This window comes from Sinohyriopsis cumingii, chromosome 4 (genome assembly GCF_028554795.1).
Source record: "Sinohyriopsis cumingii isolate HCF-2022 chromosome 4, ASM2855479v2, whole genome shotgun sequence".
NCBI lineage: Eukaryota > Metazoa > Mollusca > Bivalvia > Unionida > Unionidae > Sinohyriopsis > Sinohyriopsis cumingii.
The window spans coordinates 28782648-28800092 of NC_142964.1; the positions used below are offsets into that span (position 1 = coordinate 28782648).

At 31.9% G+C, this 17445-nt stretch overlaps 1 protein-coding gene across 2 annotated transcripts in view; it reads right to left on the reverse strand.

Annotated features, from left to right (window-relative positions):
• LOC149800865 (zinc finger protein basonuclin-2-like) overlaps positions 1-17445 on the reverse strand; it is a 93016-nt gene that overhangs the window by 13851 nt on the left and 61720 nt on the right. For both annotated transcript variants that reach the window (XM_089954880.1, XM_089954879.1), the window contains one exon: positions 5116-5354. In XM_089954880.1, coding sequence (XP_089811006.1) covers positions 5116-5354 — 239 coding nt within the window. The remainder of the gene's footprint in view (positions 1-5115; positions 5355-17445) is intronic.

Below are 17445 nucleotides of genomic sequence, written 5' to 3' on the forward strand. Positions count from 1 at the left end.
GTTTGTAAGCTATAAATATATGTTTACTTAGGTTTGAGTTCAAGACATAGCCTTTGTTTACAATTTGGGATAATTTTCCATTAAGATGATTGAATTCATTCAATGAGATTCTGAATTATATCACTGTAATAATCAAGTCTTTTGGCATTTTAGCTCATTCAGAGCTATTGGTATATCAGTATATTCAATATTAAAATTCATTTGGAATGCTATTCTTTTGAACTTGTGATAGAGTTTCCTGCAATGTTTTCTCCTATATCCCCCAAATCTTTATACCTGTGGACCCACTGGGTGTCCTTTCTCATCAGGAATAAAATTTAAAAAAATATGCATACTACATTTCTTCAGTGCACATTTATCCGCATCTTTGTAAGGTGCACGCACTGGCCACAGTTGCTAAAGACAATTAAAACAGCAAGATGGCAATTAACATCCAATTTCAAAGAAGATCTGGCACTCAAAACACTAAAGGTTGTAGTTTTTTGCCAAGTTGCTTTTGGCTGCTGGTGTAACATATTTTCAAGGTTTAAGGCACATTTTTGAAGATTTATTTTCAGTCTGAATCAACAAATGGGACTCATTTATGACAATACCTAATTTGTCATTTAATCAATATATTCTAATTTAAAAGATAAATAATTAAGAACAAAATGGGAATAATTTACAATAAATGCTGGTCAATAATGATTGAGCACTAAGTCAAATGATAGCAAGATCCAGAGTGGAAAATTCTATAGTACATCTCATTTCTGGTGAATCAGATATTCCAAAATATTTATGTTTTCATGAGTTTATTCAACACATGATAAAACATTCATTATAATAATCCGAGTATCCAAGGAAAAGAGGATTTTGCAATCAGATGATAAAGGCAAAGTGATAACAATGTTAAATCAGATAAGAATATCTCATTTTTATAGCACTACTAGTGCATTACTCCTATCTAGTATTTTCCTTTGCCCCTTGCGATGTTGTGTCCCACAAATTGGTATATAGGGTTGCAAGTACTACACACCTGTGATACACTTTTATTGATGGTGCAATTGAAAATATGTCTTGAACATATCTTAAAGGGAACCATATGATGCAAAAAGTGGCACAGTATGCCTAGTTCAATGATCCAATCTGGATCCCCTACTTATGTTAACATTAACTTATCTTTGCATGTAAACATGGGCCATAATAGTGAATCCAGGGGTGGGTGGGAGAGAGGGTGAGGGACAGAGGGGCTCTGCTGGTGAGTGGGATACTACAGGTGCCAGATTTACAGCAGCATGCCCCTACACTACACTGGCAGCATTCTGAACAATGGTAAATAAACTAAGCATGTAAATATCAACTAATTAATATTTTGTTTGATTTTCACATAATATTTTGTCTCTGCAACAATGATGCTGCAGTAAGGAAAAAACTTTCTTTAATCATCAAGTTTCATTATTACTAACATGCATTATTTGCTGCATTCGTAATGACTCATCTTAGAAGTCATCCTTGCATGATTACCATGTTAATATTTTTACCAATTGAATTTTATGACATGCTTCCTTTTGTGACATGCTTCCACCAAATTAGATGTATATGATGTGTGTATGGTTTTATGTCATTCCTTATCAAGACCTACTGAATCTATGACATTTGGTATCATTCAGTATCAGGTTAACTGTTTATCTTCCTAGATTTAATTTCTGTCTTATCAAGTTTACTCTGGCTAGGTCTCCAGCCCAAACTCCTGGTCTGATAGGCTGAAAGGATATGATATCCCCTTTGGGTTTCTCTACCAGGGCACCTCCCCACTCACATTTCACTTGTCAGCTTCTGTATGTAACTGGACATGTATCTCATTCATGAATTGGGTTAGGCTTTCATACATCATTTCAGCCCCCCCCCCCCCCCCCCAGCAGTCTCCACTACTTGAAATGGTTCCCTAGAGAGCCAAGAAATCAAGGGTCACTGATCCAAGCTTCAACCTATCAGTAATCTGGCTAATACCATAACATTAGTCAGTCAACCAGACAAAGGAGGGAGAACGTTGACTTAGTTGCCATTTTTGAGAGTGGGAGAGGTCAAATGCAACCTATCAGTGGCTGATACCATAACATCAAGTCAGTCAATCAAACATGGGGGGTGGGAAGCAGTGACTTGGATGTCATGTCTGAGATGGGAGAGGTCAAAACCAGCTTAGATGTCTTTGTCTGGTGTAGAGGCATGTGGAGTTTTTCGCATGAGAACCAAACTGTCTGCAACAGTTAGCTCTGTTGTCAAGCAGAACAAAGCCAATTTATAATAAGAAAGAAATGGGTCCTTATTATGCCTAGACCAACAAGTAATTCTCTGCTTTTTCAAAACCTGATTGCTGGAGGACTATGCCATGTCAGAAAGAAAAAGAAAAACAGAGAATAACTTGTTGGTCTATATTACATCAATAATTTCCACTGTGTGTTGTTTCTTATATTTGTGCAAATCTCAGATACATAAAGTCTCATTTCTCTAAGTAGACATTTATTCAAGAATACATTATAATAAGGACCATTTTGGGGAATAATTTACACAGTTATTCATTTGGTATATCACCTTGACAACACTTCCTATTTTTTACTTGTTACTCTGGCAAAAAATGAAGATTTTTCATGATGGCACAATTCAACTATATAGTCAAAAACTAAGGCATGCTATGTAATAGTACTCTTGCAAGTAACTTCTGACTGTAAAGCATTGACAGTAATGAATAAGATGGGTAAAGGGATAATTGGTACAGTTAATTGCCATATTTAATGGCCACTTATAGAAAAGGGTAAAGTTTAAGAATTTGTCCTGCAAAGGGGAGCATGAGCACCTGAACTCAACATTTCAAAAACAATCCTGGTAACTGTAGCTTACAATCACTTGATTTATTTACTACAGGTTAAACTGAAGTTGGCTATGGGTAATTACTATTACCACAGGCTTCCCCTCATACAAGATCCAATAAAGGTAATCAATGCATAACTGATGGGTAATTACTATTACCACAGGCTTCCCCTCATACAAGATCCAATAAAAGTAATCCATGCGTAACTGATGGGGCATGTTAATAAGGTGAGTAATTCATTCTTCTCAGCCCACTTTTTCATTCAGTTTGCATTGGTTTCTTATTGTTAAATATAAACATACATTAAAGAAAATAGCAGTTTACTTGAATGAAATTAAAATCCTTAATTAAGATAAGCATCTAAAGCTTAAAATTATCCAACAAATATTTAAATATTTCTTTTCAATTTGCAGTGAGGCTTCGATTTTCATTCAAGCATATTAGCAAATTTTAAAAATAATTTATTTTGATATAAGCTGGTGAGTTACACTTAAATATACCTTTAAAAATCTACATGCATGCTAGTTATACAAGTGCAAGTTACTATGAAAATATGTGACAAAACAATATTGTGTTGGAAATACATTACCACAACTCATAATTTGTTAATTGTGTTCAATACAAAGTACATAAATATTCATCACGATCTCAAACGAAAATATAATTCCAAAATTGAGCTGTAATCATTTAGGAAGAATGTAACCTATGTGGCTTGGAAACAATAAGGTCTCTATTTCAGGTTAAAGAGGGTGTTTGTGTAATCGACACTGAAGCATTGCTATTTTGAATGAACCTTATGAAAGGTTACGCAAAGACAGACTATTGACTGATAATGTTTGCATCATCTGTGAAATCTGTCTGGGGTAAATAAATGGCTATTTTGTGTTGCATATTTCACATAAAATTCTATATTCTATTAAGCTATACTACCGGTACTATTAGAAAAATTCATATAAAAAGAAACTCATGTGCCTGACATAGCTTGTTTAGCAAAAACTGGCACAAGAGCCAATGCATGACGATAAATGTACTTTATGAAACTTTGTCAAAACTTGTCAGGAAAAAATAGATATTTTTCATCTACTCTATTATTGGTATTGGTAGTTATATCTAAAGGCTCTAATTTTGAAGTTTATTTTTTTGTATCAAAAGTTGCTAAGAATTGGTCTTGAAACACGAATTTACAAGCAATGTCTAAAATTTGTAACGCTGACTATATCTGATAGTTCGCCAGCCTAATTTGTACCAATCAGAAAGGTCAGAATTATCAATATGTTATTAGTATATTCAACAGCAGTTCACATGCATTTGCTTGAAGAATAAGCCTTGGTTTTTAATAAATGGAGGATTATTTGATGGCTGTTGAGATTATCTGCAGCAATTCAAAGTCTGTGAGATGAGCTGCATTCATGAGACTCTGTCATACAACATATCAATCTGCAAATCAAAAGGGCAATAACTCTAACACAAACGATGGGAGCAAGATGATTTATTAATATTCCCATCTTCAGATGATGACCATATTATGTACCAAGTTTCACAGGAATAAATGTGGCAAGTTGCATTAATATGATTCCATTATATACTACATTCACTAACTCCAACAAAAATTGTATAAGCAAAGTAATTTGCTGATATGTGCATGTTTAGATCATAAACATAATGTTCACCAAATTTCATGGCAATCCTTCAAAACCAGCAGTTAACTAGATTGTTTGCCAAGCTGAAATACAGAAAGAAGGATGGACTGATATAAGGATTCACATGTATCCATTTTCTTATGGAGGCAAAAATTAAACAATAAATTCTGAATTAGTTTTGGAGAACAATTTATTTATAGTTTTGCTAGTCTTGGATAATTTGGCTACATCTGATTCCAGATTGGCATTACATGTACAAGTATGAATAGTTTTGAAAAAAATCTGGGTGCAACTAGTCTAGGAAGAAGTATTTTTTGAAAGGTTGTGATCAGGTAGAGAACAAATATTCCACTGTCACACTGAACATGGAACTATACCATAGTTACGCAAAAATAATCTGGTACCAGCTTCATCAAGAAATGTATTTTGACTGCTCATTAGTAATATAGTGATTGCTCATTAGCAATACAGCAACTGCTCATTAGTAATAGTGACTGCTCATTAGTAATACAGCAACTGCTCATTAGTAATAGTGACTGCTCATTAGTAATACAGTGACTGCTCATTAGTAATACAGTGACTGCTCATTAGTAATACATTGACAGCTCATTAGTAATACAGCTTTACCTGTAAGATGTATCCTCTTGCATAATCCTCATAAGACCAGCCGAACCCATGTAACACCTGTAGAACTTCATCATGCTGTAATACACTAAACAAACGGTCTAGGAGAATCTTCAGACGGATGGGTGTTGCTTGTGCACCATACAACATTAGACTGGCAATGTCAAAGACTATGTTTGGTTGCACAATTTCCACCTGGATTCCAAGGTTGAAGATGTGACGGTATCCAAGCTTGTCCAAGGCTGGAAAAAATTAACCATCAAATTATCAATCTAAGTAAGTTAATGTACATATTTCTCATCATGTGTATGTGTGATTTGGATTTTTAACATAGCTTTGACAGCTTTAGTCATATGCCTATGATGTCTGCAGTGTGGCAGTTTATTAGTGATGCTTAGCACTGAGGCATGGCGCACACGTTGCATGATGTCTCACCAAGTCCCATTATCGTGACACTAGCTTCTTAATGCTGAACACCAAGCAAGGCAGCTCTTTGTACCATTTTTATGTCTTGGTATGACTCGGCCAGAGTTAGAACCCACAACCGCCCACATCCAAGATGAATGCTCTATTCTGGATTAAAATTCATGACTGATGATTTTAGTAATTACATATTTTCATTAAAATTCATGACCGATGATTATAATATATATCACTACATTTTTCATTAAAATACATGACCGATGAATATAGCATATTCACTACATTTTCATTAAAATTGATGACTGATGATTATAGTATATATCACTACATTTTTCATTAAATTTCATGACCAATGATTATAGTATATATCACTACATTTTTCATTAAAATTGATGACTGATGATTATACTATATATCACTACATTTTTCATTAAAATTCGTGACTGATGAATATAGTATATTCACGACATTTTCATTAAAATTGATGACTGATGATTATAGTATATATCACTACATTTTTCATTAAAATTCATGACCAATGATCATAGTATATTCACTACATTTTCATTAAAATTGATAACTGATGATTACAGTATACATCACTACATTTTTCATTAAATTTCATGACCAGTGATTATAGTATATATAACTACATTTTTCATTAAAATTCATGACCAATGATTATAATATATATCACTACATTTTTCATTAAAATTCATGACCGATGAATATAGTATATTCACTACATTTTCATTAAAATTTCATGACCAATGATTATAATATATATTACTACATTTTTCATTAAAATTCATGACCGATGAATATAGTATATTCACTACATTTACATTAAAATTTCATGACCGATGATTATAGTATATATCACTACATTTTTCATTAAACTTTATGACCAATGATCATAATATATATCACTACATTTTTCATTAAAATTCATGACCAATGATTATAGTATATATCACTACATTTTTCATTAAAATTGATGACTGATGATTATAGTATATATCACTACATTTTTCATTAAAATTCATGACCGATGATTACAGTATATATCACTACATTTTTCATTACAATTGATGACTGATGATTATAGTATATATCACTATATTTTCATTAAAATTTCATGACCAGTGATTGTAGTATATATCACTACATTTTTTATTAAATTTCATGACCAGTGATTATAATATATATCACTACATTTTTCATTAAAATTCACGACTGATGAATATAGTATATATCACTATATTTTTCATTAAAATTGATGACTGATGATTATAGTATATATCACTACATTTTTCATTAAAACTGATGACTGATGACTATAGTATATATCACTACATTTTTCATTAAAATTGATGACTGATGATTATAGTATATATTGCTACATTTTTCATTAAATTTCATGACCAGTGATTATAGTATATATCACTACATTTTTCATTAAAACTGATGACTGATGACTATAGTATATATCACTACACTTTTCATTAAAATTGATGACTGATGATTAAAGTATATATCACAAAATTTTCATTAAAATTAATGACTGATGATCATTAAAATTGATGACTGATGATTATAGTATATATCACTACATTTTTCATTAAAATTGATGACTGATGATTATAGTATATATCACTGCATTTTTGATTAAAATTCATGACCAATGAATATAGTATATTCACGACATTTTCATTAAAATTGATGACTGATGATAATACTATATATCACTACATTTTTCATTAAAATTCATGACCAGTGATTATAGTATATATCACTACATTTTTCATTAAAATTCATGACCGATGATTATAGTATATATCACTACATTTTTCATTAAAATTGATGACTGATGAATATAGTATATATCACTACATTTTTCATTAAAATTGATGACTGATGATTATAGTATATATCACTACATTTTTCATTAAAATTCATGACCAATGATTATAGTATATTCACTTCATTTTTCATTAAAATTCATGACCAGTGATTATAGTATATATCACTACATTTCAGGAAAGCTGGACTAAAGTAGCATGTTCGTTATTCAAATATTTGTGTCAAGTCATTCTAGTGACTGGATACAATGCTGCAAAATTATTGCTTAAAAAACTTAAATAATATCCATTGTCAAAATACATGTCCTTGATTTTGCAGATATTTAATAACATTATTTTTGAAGAAGTATTTTTATCAAAGTAGACAATTATGATACTGATGATTTGTACCAATATGGTTTTATATCAATGGCAATATCTGTCTGACAACATGACCCCCCCCCCCCAAAAAAAACCTGTCGTGATTTGCTGAAGATATATAAAGACTGTTTTTTATGTTCACTGAAGAATGTAATATAGCTTGCATTATATGTTCTTGGATGTGAAATATAACACTGAATATGCCTTAATGTGAGAAGCCAATGCAAATACATGTATCACTACATACATATTTTACCACAATGTTGATTTCTAATACCTACAAATCAAACATTTGGGCACCATCACCATGTCCAATTTTAGAATGGAATTTTACAGTAAACTTTTGTGCAAGTTATAAAAAATAACAACAAAAAAGTAAATAAATAAATAAAATAAAAGATAGAAAGTCAAAATCATAGTTTTGCCGTATCCACATCCTGCCTGGAATCAGATTAAATATTACTGTCATGAAATTGTTTTTGTTTCCAGATAACATATTATTAGGAAAATTATTATCTAGAATCAAAATTATTTTTAAATGGTTGTAAGTATTCATTTTAGGAGGTTGAAAATAAGACAAGTCATTATTTTGGGGTAGAATCTTTCATTTTAATTTACTTGTGATAAGAGAGGTTCAAGATAGAACCATATGTCCTGATATCCTGCCAGTAGCAGACACATAGGACACCAGGTTAATGTAGCATGCTTAATGACTAAGACTCCCAGCTGCATTAAGATCAAGTTGCAAACACTCTCCTTCTCTGCCTGCCCCAACAACACCCTCTCTATCACATATCCATATTTGGTCACTAGTTCTGTCCAGCCACTGCTGGCATATATCAGGGACACTCCAAGGACGTGTATTAACAAAGGCCCTCCACTCTTCTTTCTGGGACAGAGAAGCGTTAATACAGTCTGTTATTCTTGTTTTAGTTTCATAATGGAACATGTACATGAATGCACACATTCAAAAGTGTGTGTGTGTGTGTGTGTGAAATCTAATCCAAACAATATATTTTGATTACCTTTGACTAGCACTATATTGGCTAAATATGGAGTCATCACTGAGTGAAAAGCCTACATGGTTGCTGCCAAAATGCATATTTTGTTTCTTAATTTTTGCAATAAATTTATAGCAAATGTAAATTCTTACTTGAGGTACAGTAAACATACATAAATTGTATGCCAAAAATGGTGGAAAGTATATTTGGATTCAATAAAATTTTCTGGTGACAGGGATGGGTAACTTTGCAGCAAATAACTACATAAATGATTTTTGAAAAATCATAGAAATCAAAGAGTGAAAAGGATCAACAATTTACATATGAAAATATGTTAAGAATTCTTTCTTAATTATAACACATCATCTGCAAGTGATTCTTCCTTTTTTATAAAATGTAAAACAGTAATGCAAATAAATGTCTGTTAAGGATATTCACAATTCATCTTACATACACATATACAGAGAATCTTCATGAAGCAAACATTTCCAAATGAATGAGAAAAGTATTTTAAAACCAAAAATATAATGAATATTTTTCAAGAATTTAATATGTAAAATTATTAATGATGATATGCACATGCTGCAACCTGTTTGCAATATGATCAAGTATATTTGTTTAAAAATATCCAATTGATCTTTTTGCTGCATTATATATATATATATATATATATATATATATATATATATATATATATATATATATATATATATATATAATTATGAATGAATTTATGTCTAAACTGATGCATTCTGGGTGCAATTTTCAAATTAACTAAGGCAAGTCTGATGATAGTTGGTGATAACAAGAGTTTTCAAAGCAATATTCTACTGCATCTGATTCAAAAGCAATACTCATTTGTATTACTTTGACAGTTCTTTTGTAAAAACATCTACATTTCAGTTTAGTACTTGAATATGTATTTTGGACAGTTAATTATATGTTTTGTCAGTATTTATTAATGGAGTTGGTTGCACAGAGATGTCTGGTTTGTTCAGTGACAATCTGGTTGTGCATGGTTTCCACATGATGAAGCAGACTTTATCTCAAATGTCTGTCAAAATTAAATCTCTAAGGAAACAAATGACACAAATTTCACTTAATGTGAGAGGTAATGCTGGCATGATCTATACAGACATGTGGGTTCTGTATGTTACTTTCCTCTCTTTCTTTCTTATCAGAGACAGACTAGACTTGATATTCTGCAACATCAAAGCAATGTAATGACAGACTTAAATCCATTATTTGGGGACATTGATTCAGGGTAAGAGGGATGTCATCCAAGGTTGTAATTACTGTCTTTTGTAGTTAAGTACACAGATAGCATCCTATCATTAATGGAAAAACATGACTGAAGTTCTCTGTGACATTAGATATTTTAATGGTGACACAGAGTCTAGATAAGAAAGCTCTCTGTCGTGATTATCAAAGATCACGTGAATTTTAAGTAAGAGCAATGTAATTCATAAAAGGAAATCGGGCAATATTTTATCAGTATTATTAGGAATTGCTTTCATGTTGTTCTTTTTCTCTTAATACCAAGCATACTGGTTTCTAACACTCATAAATACTGAGCTGTTAAAAATGATGGTTAATAACTATTATGTACCAGTAGAAAGTGTGTTGTACTGAAGAGATTTACTGCATGCATTTCTTTCACAGCCCATCATCTTAATTTTCCAACCACTTTCAGACCATCAAATAATAGCAAATATCAATAGTTAACTATGATTATTTTAGTGATCATGAGAAATGGGGATGGTTGTCCAGCTTGAAAGAGAATATTGTTTACTGGCAGCAGTACTTCCAAGTACCAAATAATTCTTTACGATTCTAAGTCCTTAATTTAATGAACAACTACTTGGGAAGAATGGAAGGCTTCAATGGTGGCATGCTTCAGTAATTACAGCAGCATTTAAAGAAAACATAAGCATTCCAGGAGGATGTCACCCAATTTTACAGGAATCTAAAGCAGTTTAATAAATGTAGTAGAAAATTTAGCAGATGAAATAATCTACCTGTCAAGGAAATCTAAGGTGACCCTAGGAAATGTACCAGCACTTCAATAAATTGAAATGTATATCATAATGTAATATATGCCCTAGCCAGTACAGCTGCTGCTCTCTTCAGGCTGCACTTTAATAACATGAATATAGACATAATGGGCAAAAAATGAAATAAAACAGTGGCCAAACTGATTTTATATGTATATATATAAGGGCTTTTAAATAACTGTTGTGAAACAACGTTGTTATGGAAATTGGACTGACTATTCCTGCCTCTATGCAATGTTTAACCCTGCAAAGATGATGATAATAATAATAATAATAATAATAATAATAATTATTTGTGTTGCTGTTATTGCTTCTAAAATTTGATCTTTGCATAATTCAGTTCCAAGTTTCTGGAAATGAACTACAAGAATAAAGTACGTTTTAATAATAAAAGTCTTTAACTATGCCCATTTTGATTAGACACAAGAAAGTAACCCATTCAAATTCGAGCTTAATCACCCCACACCCCTTAGAAAAATCCTGTGATTTTAACTGATAGCAAACATGTCTTCCCTGTGTTAGAGCACAAGTTACTTCATCATTTAACTACCATTATGCTACACAGCATTTAATTACCATTATGCTACAGAGCATTTAATTACAATTATGCTACAGAATTGACACAAAGACTTGGGCAAGGACTCATAAACAGACTGTAAGTTCATGTATCCTTTTTTACCATGCCCTTTTAAAAGAAATGATTAAACGATAATATTATGACTGAAATGCAGGATATATGCATGGGTGGGGTGAGTCCAACTGGGTACATACATCATTTAATAACCAGGATGTTTTGTACCAGGCATTTCTACACATGCTATTGTATTTCTCTGTTAAAATTAGTTGAATTTAGAAGTAAAGAATTACTAATATTTTTAATTATATATCATAATTATTATTATAAATTAAAACTTTAAAACCCTTGACAGAACAATAAAACAATAAAGTCAGAAAAATATATAACAAGTCTAAAATGATCTTAAAATAACAATCTGTGTACATAGATATTAAAATGCATTAAATCAAAAGAATGGCTTTAAAATTAGTGTTAAAGAAATATACAAATAGAATTGAACATCTGTGTGTATAGATTGTTAAGCAGCAAGAAAAGTATTTACAAAGTGATCAGTCAGATTAATTACTCTTTTGTTATATTGATTAAAAGTGAATTTACTTTCTCCTCTTGTCTAAGTACAGTATTTTAGAATTGAAATAATGGTACTGGCCTGCCCTACTATTATCAGTTTATCTGAAACTGCAGCTACATTCTATTTTTTTTTATGTGTGGTAGTGATTTGTTAATTCATAGGAAGGCTACTGCTAAACAATGCTAAACAAGTGCCACCATGTCTCACTTTGTTTTGTTATGTCTCAAAGACTTGTGTTTACAAGTTCAACAGGGACACATTTCAAGCAAGAAGCACAGGTGTGTCTGATACCGCTCACCTACTTTATATAAGTAAACAGTTGACCATTTCTATAAAGCAGACAGGAACACACCCATGTAATCTTTTCATTATATCAGGCATAATTAATATGTACTGCCTCTTTCTCGTAATCAAAGTCATCGAAGGTCTTGATGATATAACCTGATTCACCCAGTTTAAAGGAAATTAGTTGAGGAACATAGTCTCTAGACCTAGCAAAGAATGAGACTCACCTAATCAGATGCAAGGTCTCAAATTAATACGCTTTAATCTAATTTATTAGTGAGGAGCCTGTCTACCATAATGATAATATAAGATAAAGGCGAGCAATATTATTTCCAACTGGAATTCAGTTAACTGACTGGTAACAAGTTCAGACAATAAGATTCATGATTACCACATTACGTGTCGATTTTACTCTGCAGTCCAGAATCAAACTTGTCCAACATCTCGACAGTATGACTACTTAATAAGTTTGATCAAAATTTGTCAGAAATGTTGCTGCCCTATTACTGACAAGCCCAAAAATGTCACGTTATTAAAATATACGTAAATTTCACTCATAATTATGTTCAGTGAAGATCTTGATGACATAGGCCTAATTACCCAGTCTAAAGTAGTAAACAAATTATCTGCAGATACTGGCCTATTTACCAAGTTTGATTAAAGTATAATGTTTGCATAAAAAAATGTATGACCCACAAATATAAATTCGATCACAGTATCTCATTAATAGCATGCATGTTCTCTTCCTGTTACATATCAACATGTGTCAATTTCTTGTATTTTTAATGATCAGCATAATTGTAAATATATTTTATATGTTTCTGTCCTATTACAGGGGAATGTAATGTGTGACTTTTAACATACCTGTGTTGTATTGCTTTATAGTTATGTTTGTGAAAGAGTAACAAGAACTGAACTGTCATTTTATTACTAATGTAATGGCTGGTCAGATTGTTTCTCACTATACCAAATCTTCTTACTAAATTAATCAATTAGAAATGCACATTCATAATTGACCTGTTTACTTTTCCAAAACAATATTGAATTTTTAACAACATCAACACAAAATAGATATTTCATCTAACTACTAAAACCAATGCTTTTAAGGAGTGATACAAATACAGAAGCTAAATATTCAGACTTCAATTTTAAAAAGCATTAAAATCTGAATCTAACAGTGAAAGTGTACATAAGTACCTGAAGCTTAAGCCATGTACCATTTTCAAACCATAATCTTTTAATGATAGGAGATAATACTTGTGTGTGAATTAATGACATTTATGTGGAGAGAAGCTGCCAGATGCTGAGCTTGTGAAAAAATTGGTTCATATCCCACTCCTGACACCCAGAAGTTAATCAGAAAGCAACAGTGTTGTCCTAGAGGTAGTGTAGGTAATTACCAACAGGAAGCCAGTAGATAGATCATCCTCACCAGGTGATATCTGTTTTCCTAAATCAAATTGATGAAGGACATATGGCTTTCTTTTATATACCTGCTTTTAGGTTATCCACTATAACCACACATAAGATGTGTTATACGACATTATACTAGACCAAAGTTAATTCCATTTATTTCATTAGTATACAGAAGGAATTTGTAACTTAAAAGGTACATGAGTGCAGTCATTTATCAGCCTGCCTGCAGTGTTTGTCCTAACCAATAGAGATTTAATATGACTGACAAGAGAAAGGGATCATTACTAACTTTCCAGCTGTAAATCGTGTTGAAAATAAAAAAAGAAACGAATAACAAATATTGCCATAAAATAGAAATCTGATGACTGATTATTCAGGTTGTTTTTTACCTGTTAAATGAATTGTAGTTTCAATTTACTTAAAATGCAAACTTTTAAATAATGAACACAAAAAATTACATCCATATATAATACTTAAACATGATTTTCTATTTTCTTTATTTAACTATTACAAACAGTACTTTTGATTTCCATACATATTTTTTTGCAAAACTTATGCAGGGTTTGAGATGTCTTTGCCCACGTTTGGACTGTCCATAATAAAATTTTAGCTTCTGATATAACCAAAAAAGTTTCTGCTGATCCAATAACAAAGTTTACTTAAAAAGACATTCATATTTTCATCCACCATGTGTGACAAAGATACAAAACACTGGAGTTATACATTTCTGATATTCAGATTCTTACTTTAAATGCATGAAGGTAATTAATTACATATGATAAAAGTTCAAATATACACTTCTTTTGAGTTATTGTGATTAGCTGTGAATTTTTTGTATCTGCATGTTCTATACGTACTCGCTTCTGGATAGGGTCTATCAGAAAAAGATGCATAACCTAATCAAAAATAAGCTGGCAGATCAGGGTTTGTATGGGTTGTTCTACTGATTACTTCTAACAAGCTTTAGAGATCCAGATCTGCCTGTGCTTTATACGATGGCAGATTTAGATCTGTGCAGTTTGCAGCTGAACTTGACTTATAAGCAAATTTTTTAGGATGCTGACCTTGTTTGTTTATACTGAAACATTAAAAACACTCATGCATAATATGTATGTACATGTACAATTTATAATTTTTTTAACTTGTTTGGTAGATGTTAATGATATATTGAGAGAGAGAATTTATTGCCCTTGGTAAATTTTCTTTTTAGGCTCATGAACATAACTGTAAGTTTAAGTGGAAAGATATGTCTTCCAGCTTAACTACTGTACCTAAACTGATTAACTCTAATGGGTATTACCCCCCCCCCCCATTATCCTTGAATACTAGAATACTAAACTGTATATTTGATTTATGGTCAATAAGACAGGTCTAACACAGTCCTACATTTCAATACCTCAGGTAACTAAAACAGTTTTCCGTATCTGAAGAGTACCTATCTGCACAGAAGCATATTGAACTTTGCTCTTCAAAACCAGATGAAATTTTTAAATTCTGTACTGATGGCTACGAGTTTCTAATAAAATGAAGACAGATTGGTTAGTAAAAAATTAGGTTTTACATCTTGTTAGACAACATATAGCTTGGTGTTCAATTTGTGTTAAGTCATCTGAAGTATTCTTCCTTGGTCTTGTTGTAACAAATCACAATAAATTGCCTGCCTAGCTGCACCTGATTCATCCCCAACATGCTGTCTGTGATTTACTAATACACTGTAATGAGTAAAATTAGAAACTGCTGTTTTGCCTCATGCAGGATACTGCTGCAGTACATCTAGAACCAAAGACCAATTGGTGTGGAAAATCAATGCCCTAGATGCAGTTGTAATTTCAAAATGTGGGTAGGCAACTGACAGTCATTCATCAAGTGTTCAAACCTTATACTGGTAGTTTGTAAATGAAATGATACAGTTCATATATGAAATAAACCAAACTGTGACCAGACATCTTGTAAAAGTATGGAAATTGCATGATTGTGCTTTTGATATTTTAACTAGACTAGGCATTAATTATTTGCACCATTTTGACCTATGCTGTATTACTGGCAGGTAAAGATGGTATAATCCATATTACTGTCTTTGGACTAACTGCAACCTGTAATTTCCAAGCTGCTACTTTCAAATGTGAAGTTTAAAAGAAAAACAGGAGTGAAAAAGAAGTTGCCTTTTCATTGGTTTCAACTCTTCTAGTATTCCTACAGGTGCAGTGAATAGCCAACATTATTTGATCAATTACAAGATAGCATTCCTGTTCAACATATGTACAAGAGGATCAGTCAAAGTTGTCCGCTTATCGGTTTATATCAGAACTATTCCAAGATGTTAATGATATCACTGATTATTTTATTTTCTGTGTTGGTACATTTCATCTCTTCCTACTGAAATCTTAGCTGGAGTGTTTCTCATCTTACAAGCATCACTGAAATATAACACTTAAATCATTGTTCAAATTAAGTGGTAGCCTTTTCCTTCAAATTTTGTAAGATCCAAAAATGTAATTTTTTGACGAAAAAAGGGTAGTTAGCAATAGCATTTGACTAAAATGTTGAAAATTAAACTGAAAGGAAGATTTAGTTCTCAGTTTCATCAAGGTATGACAGATGAGTTATGTTCAAGGTATGACAGATGAGTTATGTTCAAACATTCTGAGTGAAGATGATGAAACAAGCCAATAGAAAGAACAAATGCTAATTAGGATTATATATGCCCAAGAAATATAGATTCCAAACTAAGCAAAATCTATTGCTTACACTTAAAAAGATTTTTCTTTGGTATGTTTTTTTTCCCAAGACACAGATCTTCCTGTTGCTCAAACAGAATGAAGTATGCACAAAGCTAAATATCACAGATGAAACTTTACAAAAGTGTAATGATGCCATTTTGAAGTTTTAGGGTATCTCCTTTATTTATGAGGTGCAGACAGGAATCTTCCTCTCAACTCCCATCTCTGCCAGAGAAACGACATCCAATTTCAATTACTTGCAGATAAATGGTCTACCTGGGTACATCTAGGACAACTCAAGCCTCCTGGCTTCTGTCCAATTGGTGAAGGTAAATCTGTGACATCCTTTTCCAATTAAAACTGACTGTTTCAAACAACATATTGCCTGCTATTCATTAGAAGGATATGCACCTTGGCAACATACTCTACGGCTGTACTTAGACAGACATTGATAGGCACATATTTAGACATCAATGAGAGAAAAAAATAAATCTGTAGACATGTTCATATTTATCCATATTATATTGCATGCAAATGTCAAAATTGTATCTTTTTTTTGAAATTTTCTATGCAAAAGCTCTATGTGCACATACACGTGTGTAACAGATTAGAATGAAAAATATACTGTGTAGCATATCTATGGGATGATTTTGATGGAAATAAGAGAAATTTCCAATATTGTTATTTGGATGACAGACATTCTAAAAGATGCCATGAACATAAAGGTTCAGCCAAACCTACTACGGCAGTACCTCCAAATAGCAGTCACATTTTTATATACAGGGCAGATACAAGTACAAAATTACCTGGGTGACACAAATATCACACACACACACAAACACACACACCCTTTAATCCATTATAGCACAAACATGGGTCTGAAATACTTGTGGGGAAAAAAGTACTGCTGGTTTGCAGCAATTACAATTTATTACTGTACATGAAACTAGTATAAACTGAAATCAATTTTTACATAAAACAGTGCTGAAATCAAAGGTACATAACTCTAGCACACAAGTGCTGTCTGAACTAAGGACAACAATAATATAGATTAGTTTTGATAT